Genomic DNA, 20,161 nt, shown 5'->3' with positions numbered 1-20,161 from the left:
AGACACCCTCAAATTTACCAGCACCGTGGACTCCCCAGTTATGGTCCAGGCAAAACAGAACACAAAGCAAGTCAGTGATGTAAGTACAAAAGAGGGGGCCAAGAATGGAGGGAGGAGGCTTCAACAAAATAAATAGCAGCTCAAAAGTTTAATTCTTCTGAGCCATTAATTTTCCTTTTACTTCATGTATTTTAAAATTACAATTACAATTATTTTTAGTTTGGGGGTCACCTGACTGAGTGGCTGAGTTGGTTAAGTGTCAGACTCTTGCTATCTCAGATCAGGTCTTAATCCCAGAGTCATGAGTTCAAGCCCTGCATTGGGCTCCATTAGGAATACAAACAAGAACAACCACAACAATTATTTTTAGTTTGGGCACTAACATTTTCTTTTTCTTCTATATTACTATTTATCTTCCTTTTTATAACATCTTCCTTTTTAGCTGCCTTTGAAATACTGTGTTATGGGATAAATTTGTTGTGATGAAAAAGTTCTACTCTTGTACTACACCTGTATATACACACACAAAATTTAAACTTGAATTCCAGACACTTTAACAAACTCATCACCTTCAGATCCATATTAAGTTGCATATATTTGCTGTTCGTATATAAAATACTAGTACAGGGAAATAACTCACATGCGTATATGGTTTTACTTCTCAGAATTCATCATACACAAATATTATAGAGGCTTTTGAAAACTTAGGTCTTGGGGATCCCCGGGTGGCGCAGCGGTTTGGCGCCTGCCTTTGGCCCAGGGCGTGATCCTGGAGACCCAGGATCGAGTCCCACATCAGGCTCCCGGTGCATGGACCCTGCTTCTCCCTCTGCCTGTGTCTCTGCCTCTCTCTCTCTCTCTCTCTCTCTCTCTCTGTGACTATCATAAATAAATTAAAAATTTAAAAAAAAGAAAACTTAGGTCTTGGAGATTAGTATGTTATTTGCCTGGCTGTCCATGAGCGATGTGTATGACCTGGCTAAGGTCAGACCTAAAGGGAAGCTTAGTGTGTAGAAGAACTAAAGGGACATGGAAAGCATTTATTTATTAATCCATTGAATGAACGTTTTTGAACTCCTTCCCTGAGCCGGGCATTGTATTATATGCTGATGCTATAAAGACGCCATAGATGATGAGTGGTGAGATAGATAGGAGATGACAAGGATATAAGAGTGTAAGACAAAGGCATGGATGGAACCAGAGCATTGCCACACCAAGAGGTGAATGCTACAGGAGAGGTATGTGCCAAGTACAAGAGAAGAGGGTAACCCCCCACCAAGGCTTCCCTGGCAAATAAGGGAAGGGTGCATTCCTGGTGAAAGAAAAAATCATGATGACCAACAAGAGCTAATGAACTGGAAGGACGGTGAAGGGTTCGGGATTATTATGTGATCATTGAGGATCTTGTGTGCTTATACTCTGGAGATTGTGGGGTAGGTAATGGGAGGTGTTGAAGATCTTAATCCATGGAGTTGGATTATCAGATCTGTGTTCTAAAAGATACTTCTGACCAAGAGTGCTGAGATGGCATTGATGAGGGAAGAGATGGAGGTAAGAAGATGGATTAAAAGCGCTTACAGAAACCTAGCAGAAGACTCCTTTGGACTTCAACTAAAGCACTAGCAATGGCAGAAGAGATGTGTAGAGGGTAGAATCGGTGAGACTCTGTGAATGCCTAGCTATGGTTTCTAAAGGCAGTGAGGGAATAACGTTAGCTCTTGGATGCCTAGAAGAAATTATTTAGGATTTGAGAATTCAAATAGATATCAGCCTCTTTAGACTTTGTGATACATAGACAACAGTTTACATGTGATAATCTGCTTAAAGGTTTATGTGATAAATGACAGTCAAGAGACTGGAAATCTAGTGGTTCCAGTTGTATTTTAGATTTTAGAAATCAAGCAATTTCTTTTCTATTACCAAGAGGAGGATACAATCTAAGTTCTACATCCTGGACCTAGCTGTCTTCCTGACATCTGTAAAAGGATAACATAGGGTAAGTATGAAATGGTAAACCTCTTAAGTACACTGGGTTTATGTAGAAGCGCCCTCATAGCATGAGGAAATTATTATATGGTTTTAGTGCTACAATTGTAATTGGAAAGTTTTTTTTTTTTTTTTTAGCAGAAGTGAAAGTCTCATTCTAAATGCCATTTTCTAAGAATCAAAAACCCAAAACAAAAACAAGACCGGTTTACTCCACTAGCAAAGATTGGACTTTTCTGACTTTGGTAAACTCCATTTATTCAAATTAGGGTTTTGCATTTGAAATGATTTCCATTCATCTCTAGCCATCAAAGATCACTGTTTTCTACTTTTCTGTCTATTTTAATACACGGAGTTTTTAGGTCTTTCTGAAAATGACAAAAATGCTTGACTTTTTTAAAAATAGGAGAATACCTTTGATTTTTAACAATAGAAGTAGTAGAGGGACTGTGCTGGGAATAACTCCTTTAAGTGTACAATTGAAGCATTTTATTTTGCTTTTAACAACTTTATTTTTAGAAGATAACAGCAAAGTAATGTTTGCCCTTTGGCAAATGTAAGATGACAATTTTAATTGCTGATTTTTGAGGATTTTGGGGAGTTTTGTGGGAAGAGGTCAGTGTGTGGGGTGTGAAAACACAAGCTATTGAGAGTATTTTAGTGGCTCATAACATTGGAAGGATTTCTGATAAATGACTTCAAAAGACATTTGAAGACATCTTCTAGTATACCTAGAACTTTTTCCTTTGGAATATTTTTTCTTTTATTTTAAAACATACTTTATTTAAATCCAATATGTTAGCATAGGGTATAACATACAGAGCTCATCTCACCACTGCCCTACTTAATGCTTGTTACCCAGTTACCCCATCCCCCCACCCACCTCCCCATCGGCAACCCTTTATTTGTTTCGTAGAGTTTGGAGTCTCTCATGATTTGTATTTTTCTCTAACTTCCCCCCCACACACTCAGTTTCCATCCTTTCCATTGTAGTTCCTTTCATGATTTATTCCAAATACTCCTTTTTTTATTTTTTATTTTTTAATTTATTTTTTATTGGTGTTCACTTTAAGCATTTTTTTTTGTACTCTCTGTGATACATGTTATTTTTGTGATTGCGTATTGCAGATCTTCTACAAAGCTAAAGGAGAAGATGTGAAACATAAATACACTATGAGTCCTGATCTTCCTCTGTTTCTCTAGGCCAAGTGCAATGCTTACAATATGAGTGACGTAAGTAGGGTTTTCAATGGGGTGTGAAACCCAGACAAGGTGGTACAGTAATAGAATCTCAGAGTAGGATGGGGCCTTGATAACTATTTAGGTTGGTTTCCCACACACACACTGGATGGAGCCTATCTCATGACGATGGCTCTCTGCCTCTTAAGTCGGCCTCTTCCAGGGCAGGATAATTCCAAAAGGATGTGACATTCTCCCTTACGTGGAGCCCAACATCTATTCCTCTCAAACTTCGAGTTGGTTTTCCTCATTTTGCAAGTGGAGAGAGTTATTATCCTGCAGAAAAATAAGAATGAATGAAATCCTTTTATTACAGCAGACCTGAAATTTCTAAAGCTAACCACCAGGTCTTCCCTTGACCTTCCTTCCATAAGAGTGGACAACTTCATTTTCTCTAGTTGGTCCTCACACGCCAAGGTTTCCAGAAAGAACCTTTATTCCTCTCTTCCAGATCCACTCCAGTTTCTCAGTATCCTGCTTTGCTCTGTACTCAAACCAGGTTTGGGTGTATAATTGGTGCAGCATCCTGTAATGTCATGCTACACAAGGTGTAATGTTTTGCTAATGTGACTTCCCAAAATAAAATGTACTGTAGAAGATTCCTTTAGCTTATATCTGGAAACGAACGAAACAGTCCCAGCAATTGGGGACTCACTTCAGCTGATCCATGTACAGCATGCTGACCTCCTTCTTTCCCTCATACCTCAGGTCTGCTACAAACGGGACTGGCATGATTTAATAGCCAAGGGCAACAATGCGCTAGGTGAGGCTGCACATCACTGCAGCCAAAGCATCCAGAAACATTGCCAGTGATGTGAGTAAACATTTTTGGTGAAATGTGGGTGCATTGCCTTTTAAAAAACTAATCAAATGTGTGCTTGTCTAAATGTTGCCACATTGAAAACAATATGTCGAGTTAATGACGTTGAAATTCTCCACAAGATACTGTTTTGAGGAGCTGTCATTTTTTCAAAATTCCGTGATTCTTTTCCATTGACCCCACTTGGTAGAGCTATCGTAAATCTGACAACCACTTTCTCCCCTGATTCGTAGGCCAGATTACCCCTAGTGACACATTTCCTTGACAGCCTACATTAATTTTCAGTGAGAACACCCTCCCTGACAGTAACACATTAAATTCAAATGACTGCCTGCATAATAATTGTATTAAGAAGATTGAAAAGATGATGTATAAAATGTAAGGATTTTGTAAACCAAATGGGTAAAGGTGTGGTCCATTTTTCTTGAATTTAATTTTCATGTATGTAAATCAATGCCATTTCATCTGCAATAGGAAAAGTATACACTTCCACTTCTTATCATTGCAGATCAAAAATGTCAAACAGCACACATGCCCCGTAGACTTCACTGTCACCTACTATTCTGAGGGCTACAGTTACGGTTTGGGAAAGGAGAAGAAATAAGATGCCCATGTGTGCAGTCCACAGGGGAGCTCAGGATGGAAGAATTCTACAGCTTTCCTTAGAGGTCCCTGAAAATGCGTCCCTCAAAGATGTGCACACCACGAGGAAGTACATTTCTCGGTTAAGGACAAAATGAAAGTCTAAATGTGACTTTATCATTCTTTAAGGCCTTGTGCAGGGCTCTTTCTAACATACCTAGAAATGTCTCAGTGACCCTTTTGTCTGCTGAGCTCTTGTTTATAAATCAGTGCATGCTAAGCTCTTGTTTATAAATCAGTGCATAAATGGCACGAGCAGAGTTTCTGCAGAATTTAAGTGGATTTGAGTTCTCTTCTATAAAAATTGAGGTTTTGACCTGTTACCTACCGTACAACTCTATCTATACACCATTGCTGGGTCCAGCAGTGAGAGAGCTTGGGCTGTGGAGCATTGTGCTGAGGTTTTTACTGCCAGGGGAAGCTCCCAGCCATTCCTGCCCTTCCTGTTCCTGAACTCATCGGCAGCTGCTTCAGCAGGGGGCTTGGAAAGTGGCTGCCGAGAAATGGGGGGGGGGGAAAAGGCCTGGCTACCTGCTTATGCAGTATCTAAATTGATGCCCCCTAGAAAGAAGAGGGGTTTGTTCTAACCTTACTCCAGCAGCCTGAGACAACATAGTAAAGTTTTCCACCCCCTACTCCCAAGAAAAACTGTGTGTGAACTCACAGAGTTCTTTGGATTTTCTTCTGCGTCAGTTGCATACGTATCACTCAGTCAATGGGAGCAGTAAATGGAAGGTTTTCACACTAATTTCTAACGTCCTGTGATGTATGATAACATTCTGTGGTGGTGGTGCCATATTGGATTGGGAAAATTCACAACCCTAGGAAACCAAGAGGTACTGGCCTTATGTTTGGAATGTCTTGTTGCATTAAGGATGAACATTCAGATGGGTTGTTTAAGTGAAGTCCGACATACAAAAGCATTTGTAGGATTTATAGCAAAGAAAAAAACTGGTCCTGAATTTATCATGATACCTACCTATTTCTATCCCAGCAGTGTTGGAAATAACTGTTTTCACTCTGAATATTCTGGGGCACATAGGAGTGGGCAGGTATGGTTTGGATTTCTTGTAGTCTTCCAGAAAGTCACAGTGTCAAAGTGCCTTTGTGTGTGGCTATTCTTGCTATACCTAATGTTATCAACGCCGAGGACTTTGCTAACCAAATTTTACCTTCGCAGTATAAATACAAGGAAGCTTATGAGAAGTCAGAGGGAAAGCATGTGGGTTTTAGAAGCCTTCAGGATGATCCCACGCTGGTCCATTACATGAATGTGGCAAAACTGTAGTCGGATCATGAACACAAGAGGAACTATGAGAACGTCAAAATGAGCTACCATACCCCTGGGGACATGCTTAGCATTACAGCTGCGAAGTTGTCCCGGGATGTTGTCAGCGATATCAACTACAAACAGCCCGTACACCATTACATGTACCTACCCGATGCCATGAGTCTCAAGCAAGCACACCAGGAATGTGAATCAAATTCAGAGCGATGTGAGTGTGACAGGCCCAGGAATGTTGGCACTTCAGGGGTGATTCTCTTCCTGTCTTAGTAGGCTTCACAATACAGGAAGATATTTGAGAAATGCACCTTTACCAAAAAGCATGGTAGATGATCAGGGTTTTTGCTGGCTTTGTGTTCTCCTGTTACAGTCACTGACAGTGTCTTTATTAACTCACAGGCCAAAGGTAAAACCATATTCCACTAAGTATATAAACCACCTTGATTCCCAGCAAGAGGGCATGGTCACTCTTGGCAGACCCATTTCATTGGTGACATGTAGAATGATAAATAGTATTCTCTACTCTTTCTGAATTCAGGAAAGTTTTTTTCTTTTTTTAACTAAAACTCACATTCTCATGCATGTTAATCTATGTGGTGAGTCATCTTAAATGAACCAGGGAGGTTTTGTGATTGTAGCATGATTCATGGAGAGCTGCATGTGGAGGCTATTTAATATTCAGGGCATTTCCTTCTGCAGGAACCAGATTTCTGTAAGAATCATCCTCTGTAAGGAAAGATATGGCGTCCATTTATTGTCACTCAATGAAGATGTCTTTCCCCAGCCGAAATGTCTCTCCCCAGGAATAGCCTAGGGGGACTGTCATGGATGAAATTCAAAGTTGTGGGGTTTTCAGTGAAATCACAATGAAAGCCCAATTTATTGTCTATATCCACTACTCAAATAACATTTCCCTTCTCTCCACAGAAACTATATCAAGATGCATGGAATAAAGATAAAACCAACATCACCATTCCTTCTGACATGCCAGGCATGCTGCAGGCCCCTATAAATGCCCTGCAAATCAGCAATGTAAGAGGCATAAATACGAATTGAAAATACCTTCATAGGATAATATATGTCAGCTTTGGGAGTGTGGTATAATGAAATGGACAAATTACCTATCTTAGAAATGTGTACAGCTTTTGGTGCTAAACATTTTTTCTTTAGCTTTCTATTCCTAATGCAGTATGAATGAAATTCTCCCTTTTAAATGTTAGTTTAAATACATGGCTGGGTCCCAGGACTACAAAGAGTTGGGATATCTGTATTCTATCGGTGTCTTCCTTTCAATCTTGAAAGCATTGTTCGATATCCAATGTTCACAGCTCAGTTTCATCATATATTAATAGAGAATATTGAAATACCTAGTTGAATTTCTCTTACTTGAGGGAGTATGAGGTGACAGTCTCCTTTATCTTTATAAATTTTTGATTGATCCAGAGCATTCTTGTTTGATATTACAAAGCCATTAGCTTTGTGTCTTATTTTCCACATCAGAAAGTTAAAAGATTTTAAATTATTAAGATCATATCTAAACGATAACATATCTATGTCATGTCCCTTGAGCAGGGACCTCTGAAAAGTCAAAAGGCAACATTAGGAAAAAAAATATCTTACCGGACCTTACATGAGACCTTGATGAAGCTTTTCTAGCTTCACAGTTGATTCTTAGTTTCCATGTTTTGCGTGTTGCGGTATTTTCAGATGTGTACCATATTGTGATGAAGACAAGCATTCAAACATTTACTAGGTCTAGATGTTTAGCTTTAAAATCTTAGTCAGAAGTATCCTGCACTCCATTAAGGAAATAGCCAACAACCAGAGGAACTCAGAAATCCCTGTTTTTCCTTATCCTGTCTTCATTCACATTTTGTCATATTCATATTTTGAGTACTTGGAGTATTCACTTATTTTCAATGTTTGTAAACAAACCTGAGTTTTCCCTCAACAGAAATTTTACCAAAAAGACTGGAATGAGACCAAGCAGAAAGGCTATGACTTCAAAGCAGATGCCATTGAAATCAAGCAAGCCAAAGACTCCAGAGATATTTCCAGTGAGGTATGGCCTCTATTTCCTTGTGGTTTAGCTTTTCTTGTAACGAACACAGTAGTGTTTTTAACAATCGACGAGGGGGGTTAAAAAATCTATGTAAACAATTTTATTTTGTTTTGCACTAACTAAAGACTTTCTCTATTTAAAAACATTAGAATGGGGACACCTGGGTGGCTCAGTCAGTTAAGCATCTCCCTTCAGCTCAGGTCATGATCTCAGGGTCTTGGGATCAAGCCCCATGTCAGGTTTTGTGCTCAATGAGGAGCCTGCTTCTCCCTCTCCCTCTGCCTGCTGCTCCTCCTGCCTGTGTTCATGCTCTCTCTCATTCTCTCTCCCTGTCAGATACATCTTCAAAACAATAAAAACATTAAAACCGAATGAAGCACATTAAGGTTAGCATAGATGAGGTATATGTATAACTTCTTGGTTGTTTCCAAGTAGAAGTGAAAAAAAAAACATGAAGAATCTATGCAGAATTCTTGGGAAAAATTCAGGAAACAATCTATTTGATTATTGACCAGTGTCATTTTATCCCCCAAATATTTATGACATTCTCCATAAATCTAGATCACAGTTGAAAGTTTCATATCAGACAAGACCGAAATCACATTCTATACATAAGATTTTATACTGGAGGCTTATGTATAATGCTCTCAGCAACCTTTTGAAGTTCATTTAATAGTAATTTAAAAACTTAGTCAAAATAATTATCCTACCAAGCTCCCTACCTCCCACCCTCAGCTCCAAATCTTTAAGCAATCCTGTTCCCTTTATCTGGGCTCTTCTCTATTTTTTATCTTGTGTATCCACCTGTTTCTTCCCTCTTATTTCTCATTTTTGTCTCTAAATACAGTAGCCAGTCTATAGGATCTGCCTTATTCCCAGGTGTCTCTCCCTCCCTTTTGTCCAAACTTTTCTATGTTATCCAAATATAGAAAAGATATTACCTTAGTCTAGTCCTAAGACACTTTTAGGACAAGTCTGAACAAGATGGAAACTCTTGTTCCAGGGCTTTTGTTGTCATCTAATTCAAACCAATCACCTTGCTTTCCATTCCTGTGAAATATGCGCCATTTTTACCTGTCTCCCAAACCACACAAATAACTTTTTCCTACTGAGGTATTGTTAGTCCTCTTGGGGGACCAGATAATTTATTAATGTTCCACCATTCAGGCGGCCTTTGGAGACCCATGATTACACCCACTGTGTCTTATTTTCCACATCTGAAAAATGTAATAATAATAGCATGCACTTCACAGAGATGTTGGGAAGATTAAATGGGATTGTAGTTGCTACTACTCAACTATTTTTTGCTAAAAAACACAGCAGTTTCACACGGATCAGCCTGATACATATGAAGCACTCATAATAGTGTCTGGCATATATAGTCATTGCTCAGTAAATGTCAGCTATAATTTTTTGTAATGACTCTTATTCACCATCCTATTGCCCTCCTGATTTATTCCCATTCTCTATCAAACTACCTAAAATAGCTCTATTTTGCTCAGAGTGAACTGAAATATAAAATGACTGCCAATATTCGGAAAACATTTGTTCAAAAGACCGTACTACATTATTTTCATATATCTGTTTATCTGATTTTTCACCACTTTAGTACAAGTACAAAGAAGGTTAGCATAAGCAACTGGGCCACCACGTGGGTTTCCGCACCCTACAAGATGACCCCAAATTGGTATGGTCTATACACACTGCCAAGATCCAGAGTGACAGAAAATACAAGAAAGCTTATGAGAAGTCTGAAAGAATTCCCAATACACCATTGGACATGATGTCACTTGTTCAGGCTAAGAAGTGCTAGGTCCTGGTTAGTGATATTGATCATTGTAATTATCTGCACCAGCGGACATGTTTGACAGGACAGAATGATGTGATCTGGCAGGCTAATAAGGCCTACGAACTGCAGAGTGATGTGCATGTATTTGTCACCAGACTCTTGGGGGAGACGTGTGTCTCTGTGAATAGTGTCACGGTGTACTACCTAGGGATATAATTTAAGTGGTGATTTTAATAGAACCTTACATAATCTGTATATTTCATGGTAAAAGAATCATTTGGAACATTGTTTTATGGAGGATTCCTTATGGGGCAATTCTTTTTTCTTAAGACAAAGAAAATCTCTCTTACTCTATGTAATTAGGTAGAAAATTTCAGTCCCAATTGTTTCTTTTTCCTTTTGTTTAATAATAATTTTATTTTTTATTGGTGTTCAATTTGTCAACATACAGAGGAACACCCAGTGCTCATCCCGTCAAGTGCCCACCTCAGTGCCCATCAGTCACCCAGTCATACCCACCCCCCGCCATCCTCCTCTTCGACAACCCCTAGTTCACATTTCCCAGAGTGAGGAGTCTTTCATGTTCTGTCTCCCTTTCTGATATTTCCCACTTTTTTTTCTCCTTTCCCCTTTATTCCCTTTCGCTATTTTTCATATTCCCCAAATGAATGAGACCATATAATGTTTCTCCTTCTCCGACTGACTTACTTCACTCAGCATAACACCATCCAGTTCCATCCACGTCGAAGCAAATGTTGGGTACTTCCGTTTCTAATGGCTGAGAAATATTCCATTGTATACATAAACCACATCTTTATCCATTCATCTTTTGATGGACACCGAGGCTCCTTCCACAGTTTGGTATTGTGGACATTGCTGCTATAATCATCGGGGTGCAGGGTTCCCGGAATTTCACTGCATCTGTATCTTTGGGGTAAATCCCCAGCAGTGCAATTGCTGGGTCATAGGGCAGATATGTTTTTAACTCTTTGAGGAACCTCCACCCAGTTTTCCAGAGTGGCTGCACCAGTTCTCATTCGAACCAATAGTGCAGGATTGTTCCCTTTCTCCATATACTCTCCCACATTCGTGATTTCCTGTCTTGTCAATTTTCCCCTTACTCACTGATGTGAGGTGGTATCTCATTGTGGTTTTGATTTGTATTTTCCTGATGGCAAGTTATGTGGAGCATTTTCTCATGTACTGGTTGGCCATGTCTGTGTCTTCCTCTGTGAGATTTCTGTTCCTGTGTTTTGCCCATTTCATGATTGGATTGTTTGTTTCTTTGCTGTTGAGTTTAAGAAGTTCTTTATAGATCTGGGAAACTAGCCCTTTATCTGATACGTCATTTGCAAATATCTTCTCCCATTCTGTAGGTTGTCTTTGAGTTTTGTGGACTGTATCCTTTGCTGTGCAAAAGCTTCTTACCTTGATGAAGTCCCAATAGTTCACTTTTGCTTTTGTTTCTCTTGCCTTCGTGGATGTATCTTGCAAGAAGTCGCTGTGGTCGAGTTAAAAAAGGGTGTTGCCCATGTTCTGTAGGATTGTGATGGAATCTTGTCTCACATTTAGATCTTTCATCTGTTTTGAGTTTATCTTTGTGTATGGTGCAAGAGAGTGGTCTAGTTTCATTCTTCTGCATGTGGATGTCCAATTTTCCCAGCACCATTTATTGAAGAGACCATCTTACTTCCAGTGGATAGTCTTTCCTCCTTTGTTGAATATTAGTTGACCATAAAGTTGAGGGTCCACTTCTGGATTCCCTATTCTGTTCCATTGATCTGTGTCTGTTTTTGTGCCAGGACCACACTGTCTTCATGACCACAGCTTTGTAGTACAACCTGAAATCTGGCATTGTGATGCCCCAGCCCTGGCTTTCTTTTTTTTTTTTTAATTCCCCTAGGTATTCGGGGTCTCTTCTGATTCCACACAAATCTTAAAATAATTTGTTCCAACTCTCTGAAGAAAGTCCATGGTATTTTGAAAGGGATTGCATGAAACGTGGTAATGGCCCTGGGTAACATTGACATTTTCACAATATTAATTCTTCCTATCCATGAGCATGGAATAATTTTCCATCTCCTTTGTCTTTCTCAATTTCCTTCAGGAGTGGTCTGTAGTTTTTAGGGTATAGATCCTTTACCTCTTTGGTTAGGTTTATTCCTAGGTAACTTATGCTTTTGGGAGCAATTGTAAAGGGGATTGACTCCTTAATTTCTCTTTCTTCAGTCTCATTGTTAGTGTCTAGAAATACCACTGATTTCTGGGCATTGATTGTGTATCCTGCCACACTGCCAAATTGCTGTATGAGTTCTAGCAATCTTGGGGTGGAGACGTTTGGGTTTTCTATGTAGAGTATCATGTCATCGGCGAAGAGGGAGAGTTTGACTTCTTCTTTGCCAATTTGAATGCCTTTTCTGTCTTTTTGTTGTCTGATTGCTGAGGCTAGGACTTCTAGGACTATGTTGAATAGCAGTGGTGAGAGTGGACATCCCTGTCTTGTTCCTGATCTTAGGGGAAAGGCTCCCAGTGCTTCCCCATTGATAATGATATGTGCTGTGGGCTTTTCATAGATGGCTTTTAAGATGTCGAGGAAAGTTCCCTCTCTCCCTACACTCTGAAGAGTTTTGATCAGAATGGATGCTGTATTTTGTCAAATGCTTTCTCTACGTTTATTGAAAAGATCATATGGTTCTTGTTTTTTCTCTTGCTGATATGATGAATCACATTGATTGTGTTATGAGCGTCGAACCGGCCTTGCATCCCGGGGATAAACCCCACTTGGTCACGCTGAATAATCTTCTTAATGTACTGTTGGATCCTATTGGCTAGTATCTTGTTGAGAATTTTTTCATCCATGTTCATCAGGGATATTGGTCTACAACTCTCCTGTTTGGTGGGTTCTTTGTCTGGTTTTGGAATTAAGGTGATGCTGGCCTCATAGAACGAACGAGTTTGGAAGTACTCCATCTCTTTCTATCTTTCCAAACAGGTTTAGTAGAATAGGTAAGGTTTCTTCTTTAAACGTTTGATAGAATTCCCCTGGAAAGCCATCTGGCCCTGGACTTTTGTGTCTTGGGAGGTTTTTGATGACTGCTTCAATTTCCTCCCTGGTTATTGGCCTGTTCAGGTTTCCTATTTCTTCCATTTCCAGTTTTGGTAGTTTGTGGCTTTCCAGTAATACGTCCGTTTCTTCTAGATTGCCGAATTTATTGGCGTATGGCGCTCATAATATGTTTTTAAAATTGTTTGTATTTCCTTGGTGTTGGTAGTGATTTCTCTTTTCTCATTCACGATTTTATTAATTTGAGTCCTCTCTCTCTTCTTTTTTATAAGGTTGGCTAATGGTTTATCTATCTTACTAATTCTTTCAAAGAACCAACTCCTGGTTTTGTTGATCTGTTCCACAGGTCTTCTGGTCTCGATTTCCTTGAGTTCTGTTCGTATCTTTGTTAACTCTCGTCTTCTGCTGGGTGTAGGATCTATTTGCTCTTTCTTCTCTAGGTCCTTAGGTGTAAGGTTAACTTTTGTATTTGAGCTCTTTCCAGTTTTTGGGCTACTTGTATTGCGATGTGTCTCGCCCTCAGGATTGCTTTTGCTATATCCCAAAGATTTTGAATAGTTTTATCTTCATTCTCATTAGTTTCCATGAATTCTTTTAATTCTTCCTTAATTTCCTGGTGGATCCTTTCATCTTGTAGCAGGATGGTCCTTAACCTCCACGTGTTTGAAATCCTTCCAAACTTCTTGTTGTGATTTAGTTCTAATTTCAAGGCATTACGGTCTGAGATACGCAGGGGACGATCCCAATCTTTTGGTATCGGTTCAGACCTGATTTGTGACCCAGTATGTGGTCTATTCTGGAGAAAGTTCCATGTGCACTTGAGAAGAATGTGTATTCAGTTGCGTTTGGACATAAAGTTCTGTAGATATCTGTGAAATCCATCTGGTCCAGTGTATCATTTAAAGCTCTCGTTTCTTTGAAGATGTTGTTTTTAGAAGACCTATCGAGTGTACAAAGCACTATACTGAAGTCACCAAGTATAAGTGTATGATTATCTAAGTTTGTCTTAACTTTGGTTATTAATTGATTGATATACTTGGCAGCTCCCACATTCGGGGCATATATGTTGATGATTGTTAAGTCCTCTTCTTGGATAGATCCGTTAAGTATGATATAGTGTCCCTCTTCATCTCTCACTACAGTCTTCAGGATAAATTTCAGTTTATCTGACATAAGGATGGCTACCCCTGCTTTCTTTTGAGGACCATTCGAATGGTAAATGGTTCTCCAACCTTTTATTTTCAGGCTGTAGGTGTCCTTCTGTCTAAAATGGGTCTCTTGTAGACAGAAAATAGATGGGTCCTGATTTTTCATCCAGTCTGAAACCCTGTGCCTTTTGATGGGGTCATTAAGCCCATTCACGTTCAGAGTTACTATTGAAAGACACGCGTTTAGTGTCATCATGATACCTATTCCTTCCAACTGTTTTGTTTTTAACCCATTACGGTTGCATGATGAAATATCTAAATTTCAGAAACAAATATAAACGTAAGGAAATGTTGGATTTTAAGTTTATCTGGTACATACATTTATAGATAGAGTGGTGTATACAGGTAGAAGTATATATTTTTCCTCGTTATATATGCCTCTGAAGACCTTATTCTCTCAAGTTCTTACAGATGTGATTCTCAGTAGTGCAAAAAAGGCAGATTTCAAGTGGTGAGCGCAGATGGTCAACCTTGTATAAAAACAAAACAATGTGCCATTGCTGTCATTCCACATGGGTCACTTGTCAGCCCTGCTCCAATTCCTGTAGGATTATGTGAACTTCTCCCAGAGATGTGTGTCAGAGATGTAACACCAAATATTAATATTTACTGTTGATCCTTCCATTCCATGGGACTGGCCACCCAGCTAGTTTAAATAGAGGTAGTGTGTGGCCTGCTGGCATCATGGTGATACAGTGAGCAGACTTGACTCCTTTGAACTCTGTGGTCCTTTCCTTCATACGGAACATGTACAGATCAGACCTGGAACGTTTGAAGGGTATAGGATGGTGGCCAGAGGGTTCTGTGGAAGTGATGAGAGTGAAGAATGCCCATTCAAGAACCTCTTGAATGAGAGGTTGTATAAAGCCGGAGGACTTCAAATTCACCAGCATTGTTGATACCCCTGAAGTCATCCAGGCAAAGATCAGTGCTATACAGATCAGTGAGGTGAGTGGGGTTGATGATGTGTTCGGACGTGTTGAAGAAGTCTCCATAAGAATTGTGTGACATTTAAGTTGCTACTACCAGGATTAGAACCTTGAACATTCATGTATCCAGATACACTTTCGTAGTCAATAAGTTAATGGTATCTACAGTTCAGTTACCTAGATGACACTTTGACATAGATGCGGTCGGCATCTTTATATCCTGCAGACTCGGATACCCATTCTTGAATACATTTTGAGGTCTTGCTTGTAATGCAAGTCTCCCAGGTAATACCATGATCACAGAACTGCCACCTTTTATTGCTTTTCAATCATGAGGGAAATTGAAAAGTCCAGGGATGGCCTCAATATTCGATACCATGATAGTTATTTGGGCTAAGAAAGCCAGGATTTGATTAGTGATGTGGATTATCATAGTTACCTGCAATGTAGGTTTTCCTGCCAGATGATTACATGTGACTTGATGAAAAAGGATCATTTTACTACTGTATTTCGGATTCATTTTCCAGTTATATTCTATCACACATCAATGTATTCTTCTTGTTGGAGTCATTATTGGCACCTTTTAAATAAAAACAGAAATGAAGGGGTGCCTGGGTGGTTCAGTCAGTTGAGCATTCGATTTTTGATCTCAGCTCGGGTCTTGATCTTAAGGTCGTGAGTTCAAGCCCCATGTTGGGCTCCATGCTGGCTGTGGAGAGTACTTAACAACAACAACAACAACCAAAAAAAAAAAAAAAAAACCCAGAAAATTCACACAATGAAAACAAAATGTGATCTAGATTTATATCATTCATATCTGAGAACATCCAAAGAGAACCGTTAACTGTCCCTATAATTTTATTCGTGCGGTAATTGGCCTATTTACTTATCAACCATCTCTCGTTTTTCGTTTTTAGCAGCCATTGTGTCGTGATGCCTGGGAGAGAGAGAAGGCGAATGTGAATGTGCCAGCGGACACCCCAGGGATGCTGCAGTCCAAGATCAATGCCGTACAGATCAGTGATGTAAGGAGCTACACGCTCACTTGCGTTACACAATATTTTCTGCCTAACTGAAACTTAAGTTGATATGTTCCAGAGGAAATTTAGCAAAAGGCATTTCCCTACCATTCCTTTGATTTCTAGTATTTAAACTAATGAGAAGTGCCACGTGTGAGCACCCACGTACACGGGCACGCATATGCATATGCACGTTGTGTTTATAAATAGAGATGTGTGTCCTTATCTTTGTTGGAAGGAAACATGCACTGCTTTCACCAAAAGCACCACAGAAAAACATACATATATGCAAGTATAGTATTACTTGGTTCTCTTTTCAGTGGCCCATCACTGAGTTTTCCTTTTAAAGCCAAACGCTATCTATTTTTCTCATTTTTTACTTGATTTACTGTCTCCTAATTTCTTTCTTGAAAAGAATGAACTTTACTAAATTTCATTTAAAAAACCTACTAGAACTTAATTTCAGTATGAAACCAGCCTCTTTTATAAGTCTTAACAGGAGACTAATTTTCCATGTGACTTATTAACAGGTTTTCTTACACATCAGTAAGGCTGACTCAGTGGCTCCCTCTTCAGATTAACTGTGGCATTGCAATCTCCATTTGCAGAAACATTGTAACCAAGCTTGAGAAGATGTCAAGATGAACGGTTATGACCTGCAGGAAGATGCCATCCCAATTCAGCACGCCAGGGAGATCGCCAGTGATGTGAGAGCTCCTTTTTTCCCAGCCTTAACCAATGCTAATAGATGTCATATGGGAGTGAATATTTTTCTGATCTTTAGCTTAATTCCCCATTAATACACTTAAGTAGAAAGGAGATCATCGTGATTAGTGTCTTGCTTTGAAATCGCAAAACCAAGAATAACTTGTACAACAGTTTGGTGCCCCTTCTGCATCGGGCTTGGTTCTGTTGTTCTTATGTTTAAGCGCAGGTTTTTTTTTTTTTTTTTTATATTTTATTTATTTATTTAGGATAGTCACAGAGAGAGAGAGAGAGAGAGAGGCAGAGACACAGGCAGAGGGAGAAGCAGGCTCCATGCACCGGGAGCCTGACGTGGGATTCGATCCCGGGTCTCCAGGATCACGCCCTGGGCCAAAGGCAGGCACCAAACCGCTGCGCCACCCAGGGATCCCAAGCGCAGGTTTTTATTTTCTTTTCACTGTCATCTCAAAATCATGTAATTTACAAGCACTTATAAAAATTCAATGAATACAAAAAGTTCTGTTGTTTCTTGAAGTGCAGCATACATAAAGTTTCTCCTGTGAGAATTTTAAACATACAGGATGTTCTTGTCCAGTGGATGGACAAGCCTTTTTTAAAAGTTATATGTTAATATGTGCTAGAAATATATTTTTCCATTTAAATGAGATTATAAATTTTAGAATACAACTATTTCAAAGTTTATACTTTAGTTTATTGACTAGATTTTTTTGTTTATTAAATTTAAAGTGTGAGGTACGGTGCTACTTGATTGTGGCAGAAGGTGAAGGTAGTAGACAGTGACTCAAGGTTGGGAAACACTAGATAAGCCTGTATTGGGGATTATCCAGAAGAACACTTCTTGCCTTAGAAATGCTTATAATGTGTTCATGCATGTAGACATAGAAGACAAACCAATGGGTTAGGAATCCTAAATCTTAGAGTATGGACTTCATGAAAAACAGTGCCCAAAAAAGGCTAATGTAAGGGAGGTGGACATACTTGGAGCAGACTGTTTAGAAAAAGTGAATTGAGAAACATGACTCTTCTTTTTTGTTCACGTATACCAGTATCTATGGAAAACCGCTTACGAGAAACAGAAAGGCCATTATATTGGATGTCGCAATACCAAGGAAGACCCTAAGCTGGCTTGGGCAGCAACTGTGTTAAAAATGCAGAATGGGGGATCCCTGGGTGGCGCAGCGGTTTGGTGCCTGTCTTTGGCCCAGGGCGTGATCCTGGAGACCTGGGATCGAATCCCACATCAGGCTCCCGGTGCATGGAGCCTGTTCCTCCCTCTGCCTGTGTCTCTGCCTCTCTCTCTCTCTGTGTGTGACTATCATAAATAAATAAAAAATTAAAAAAAAATGCAGAATGGCAGGCTGTACAAAAAGGTCTACAATAACCACAAGGCCAAGATCTCCATCCCAGTGGACATGGTGTCCATCAAAGCTGCCAAAGAAGGCCAGGCCTTAGCAAGTGATGTGGATTATCGCCAGTATCTGCACCACTGACTGGTCTTGCTTTCCTGACCAGAACAATGTGATCCAAGCCGGGAAAGCCCACTACCTGCAGAGTGATGTAAGTTGTTGCTTGTGCAGAGAGGACCAGCCGAGGTGCCTGAGTCATGAGCTGTTCTCTGGGGAGAAAGCCTTCCACAGCTTTGCCTGGTCATTCCTCCTAGGCCTTGGGAAAACGCAACTCTCCCTAATAAGCACTTCCCTTTAGCATTTTACCAAGTTTACTGAATGTCTACCTTACAGCTAGGCTTATTTAGAAAGTTTTATTTTTTACTCTTGGTGGTGCTACCAGAATTTTTCGTAGATTCTTGAACGTGTGCTGTGTGTTTCCTAAACATGAAAATTGCCATGGCCTCTCAATTGAAGAATGACAGGGATACTTCCTTAAAATTAATTTCAAAGGTTAGCAGCATGCTCCAAACTCACTAGTTTCCCTTAATGTAGTAGTCTCCACACTGTGGTGTTTCATTAGTTTACCTGAAATATTTTTAGATTTATTCATATTTTTTGCCCATTCTACTGGAAATCATGGGTTCTTTTAATTATTTAAACTTGGTTCCCAGAGCTTCAAGGAATGCTTTCTCCTAATGAATACATTTGTTATAGAAAAGTGTACCCATACCCATCCTTGACATGAGTTGCCAAGTGGTAGATTTAGGCCAGTTTTTAGAGAAATGTAAACTCTGCATTAACCTGAATAACATTAGTATACAAAGGAATGCATATGAATCAAGTTTCTAAAGAATGAGAAAGGGAAACTTCAAAATCTGTATGTAATCCTTTTTGAGAATCCCTTCTTTTGAATTTTGGATATCCATCATACTTTACACGCTAAAATATAAAATGTTCTTCACTAAGATAGAAATTTTACTCCACAATTCACTCCTCATATATCTTTCTAGCTTGTTATTTGTATGCTATTAACTAGTTACTAAAATATCATTTTTTATCATGTCATCGGCATGAAATCATGTCATCAGCAAAGAGGGAGAGTATGACTTCTTCTTTGCCAATTTGAATGCCTTTAATGTCTTTATGGTCAACTAATATTCGACAAAGGAGGAAAGACTATCCATTGGAAGAAAGACAGTCTCTTCAATAAATGGTGCTGGGAAAATTGGACATCCACATGCAGAAGAATGAAACTAGACCACTCTCTTGCACCATACACAAAGATAAACTCAAAACGGATGAAAGATCTAAATGTGAGACAAGATTCCATCACAATCCTAGAGGAGAACAGAAGCAACACCCTTTTTTAACTCGGCTACAGTAACTTCTTGCAAGATACATCCACGAAGGCAAAAGAAACAAAAGCAAAAATGAACTATTGGGACTTCATCAAGATAAGAAGCTTTTGCACAGCAAAGGATACAGTCCACAAAACTAAAAGACGACCTACAGAATGGGAGAAGATATTTGCAAATGATGTATCAGATAAAGGGCTAGTTTCCAAGATCTATAAAGAACTTCTTAAACTCAACAGCAAAGAAACAAACAATCCAATCATGAAATGGGCAAAACACAGGAACAGAAATCTCACAGAGGAAGACACAGACATGGCCAACCAGTACATGAGAAAATGCTCCACATAACTTGCCATCAGGGAAATACAAATAGAAACCATAATGAGATACCACCTCCCACTCGTGAGTAAGGGGAAAATAAACAAGGCAGGAAACAATGAATGTGGGAGATGATATGGAAAAAGGGGAACCCTCCTTCACTGTTGGTGGGAATGTGAACTGGTGCAGCCGCTCTGGAAAACTGTGTGGAGGCTCCTCAAAGAGTGAAAAATAGATCTGCCCTACGACCCAGCAGTTGCACTGCTGGGGATTGACCCCAAAGATACAGGTGCAATGAAACGCCAGGACACCCACACCCTGATGTTTCTAG

At 39.5% G+C, this 20,161-nt stretch overlaps 1 protein-coding gene and 1 long non-coding RNA gene across 2 annotated transcripts in view; both read left to right on the top strand.

The window, feature by feature from the left end:
• Window positions 1–20,161, top strand: part of LOC144299281 (uncharacterized) — a 325,504-nt gene that overhangs the window by 50,234 nt on the left and 255,109 nt on the right. The window lies entirely within an intron of this gene.
• On the top strand, window positions 2–18,259 carry LOC144299612 (nebulin-related-anchoring protein-like). The gene is made up of 8 exons (XM_077875009.1): window positions 2–79; window positions 3,115–3,219; window positions 3,934–4,039; window positions 5,868–6,183; window positions 6,900–7,004; window positions 7,927–8,034; window positions 15,942–16,049; window positions 18,119–18,259. Exons 5-8 carry the CDS (start codon window positions 6,957–6,959, stop codon window positions 18,257–18,259), a joined length of 405 nt encoding a protein of 134 aa, XP_077731135.1. The 5' UTR covers window positions 2–79; window positions 3,115–3,219; window positions 3,934–4,039; window positions 5,868–6,183; window positions 6,900–6,956.

Source organism: Canis aureus, chromosome 27 (assembly GCF_053574225.1).
Source record: "Canis aureus isolate CA01 chromosome 27, VMU_Caureus_v.1.0, whole genome shotgun sequence".
In the NCBI taxonomy this organism is placed as follows: domain Eukaryota; kingdom Metazoa; phylum Chordata; class Mammalia; order Carnivora; family Canidae; genus Canis; species Canis aureus.
Note: the sequence above shows the minus strand (reverse complement) of the source record. Positions and strands in the feature narration are given on the sequence as shown.

Coding starts and splice junctions, on each gene's coding strand:
- LOC144299612 (XM_077875009.1), top strand. CDS start 6,957: ATGCCAGGCATGCTGCAGGCCCCTATAAATGCCCTGCAAATCAGCAAT. Junction 7,005..7,926: donor ATGCCCTGCAAATCAGCAAT/GTAAGAGGCATA, acceptor TTCCCTCAACAG/AAATTTTACCAAAAAGACTG. Junction 8,035..15,941: donor CCAGAGATATTTCCAGTGAG/GTATGGCCTCTA, acceptor TTTCGTTTTTAG/CAGCCATTGTGTCGTGATGC.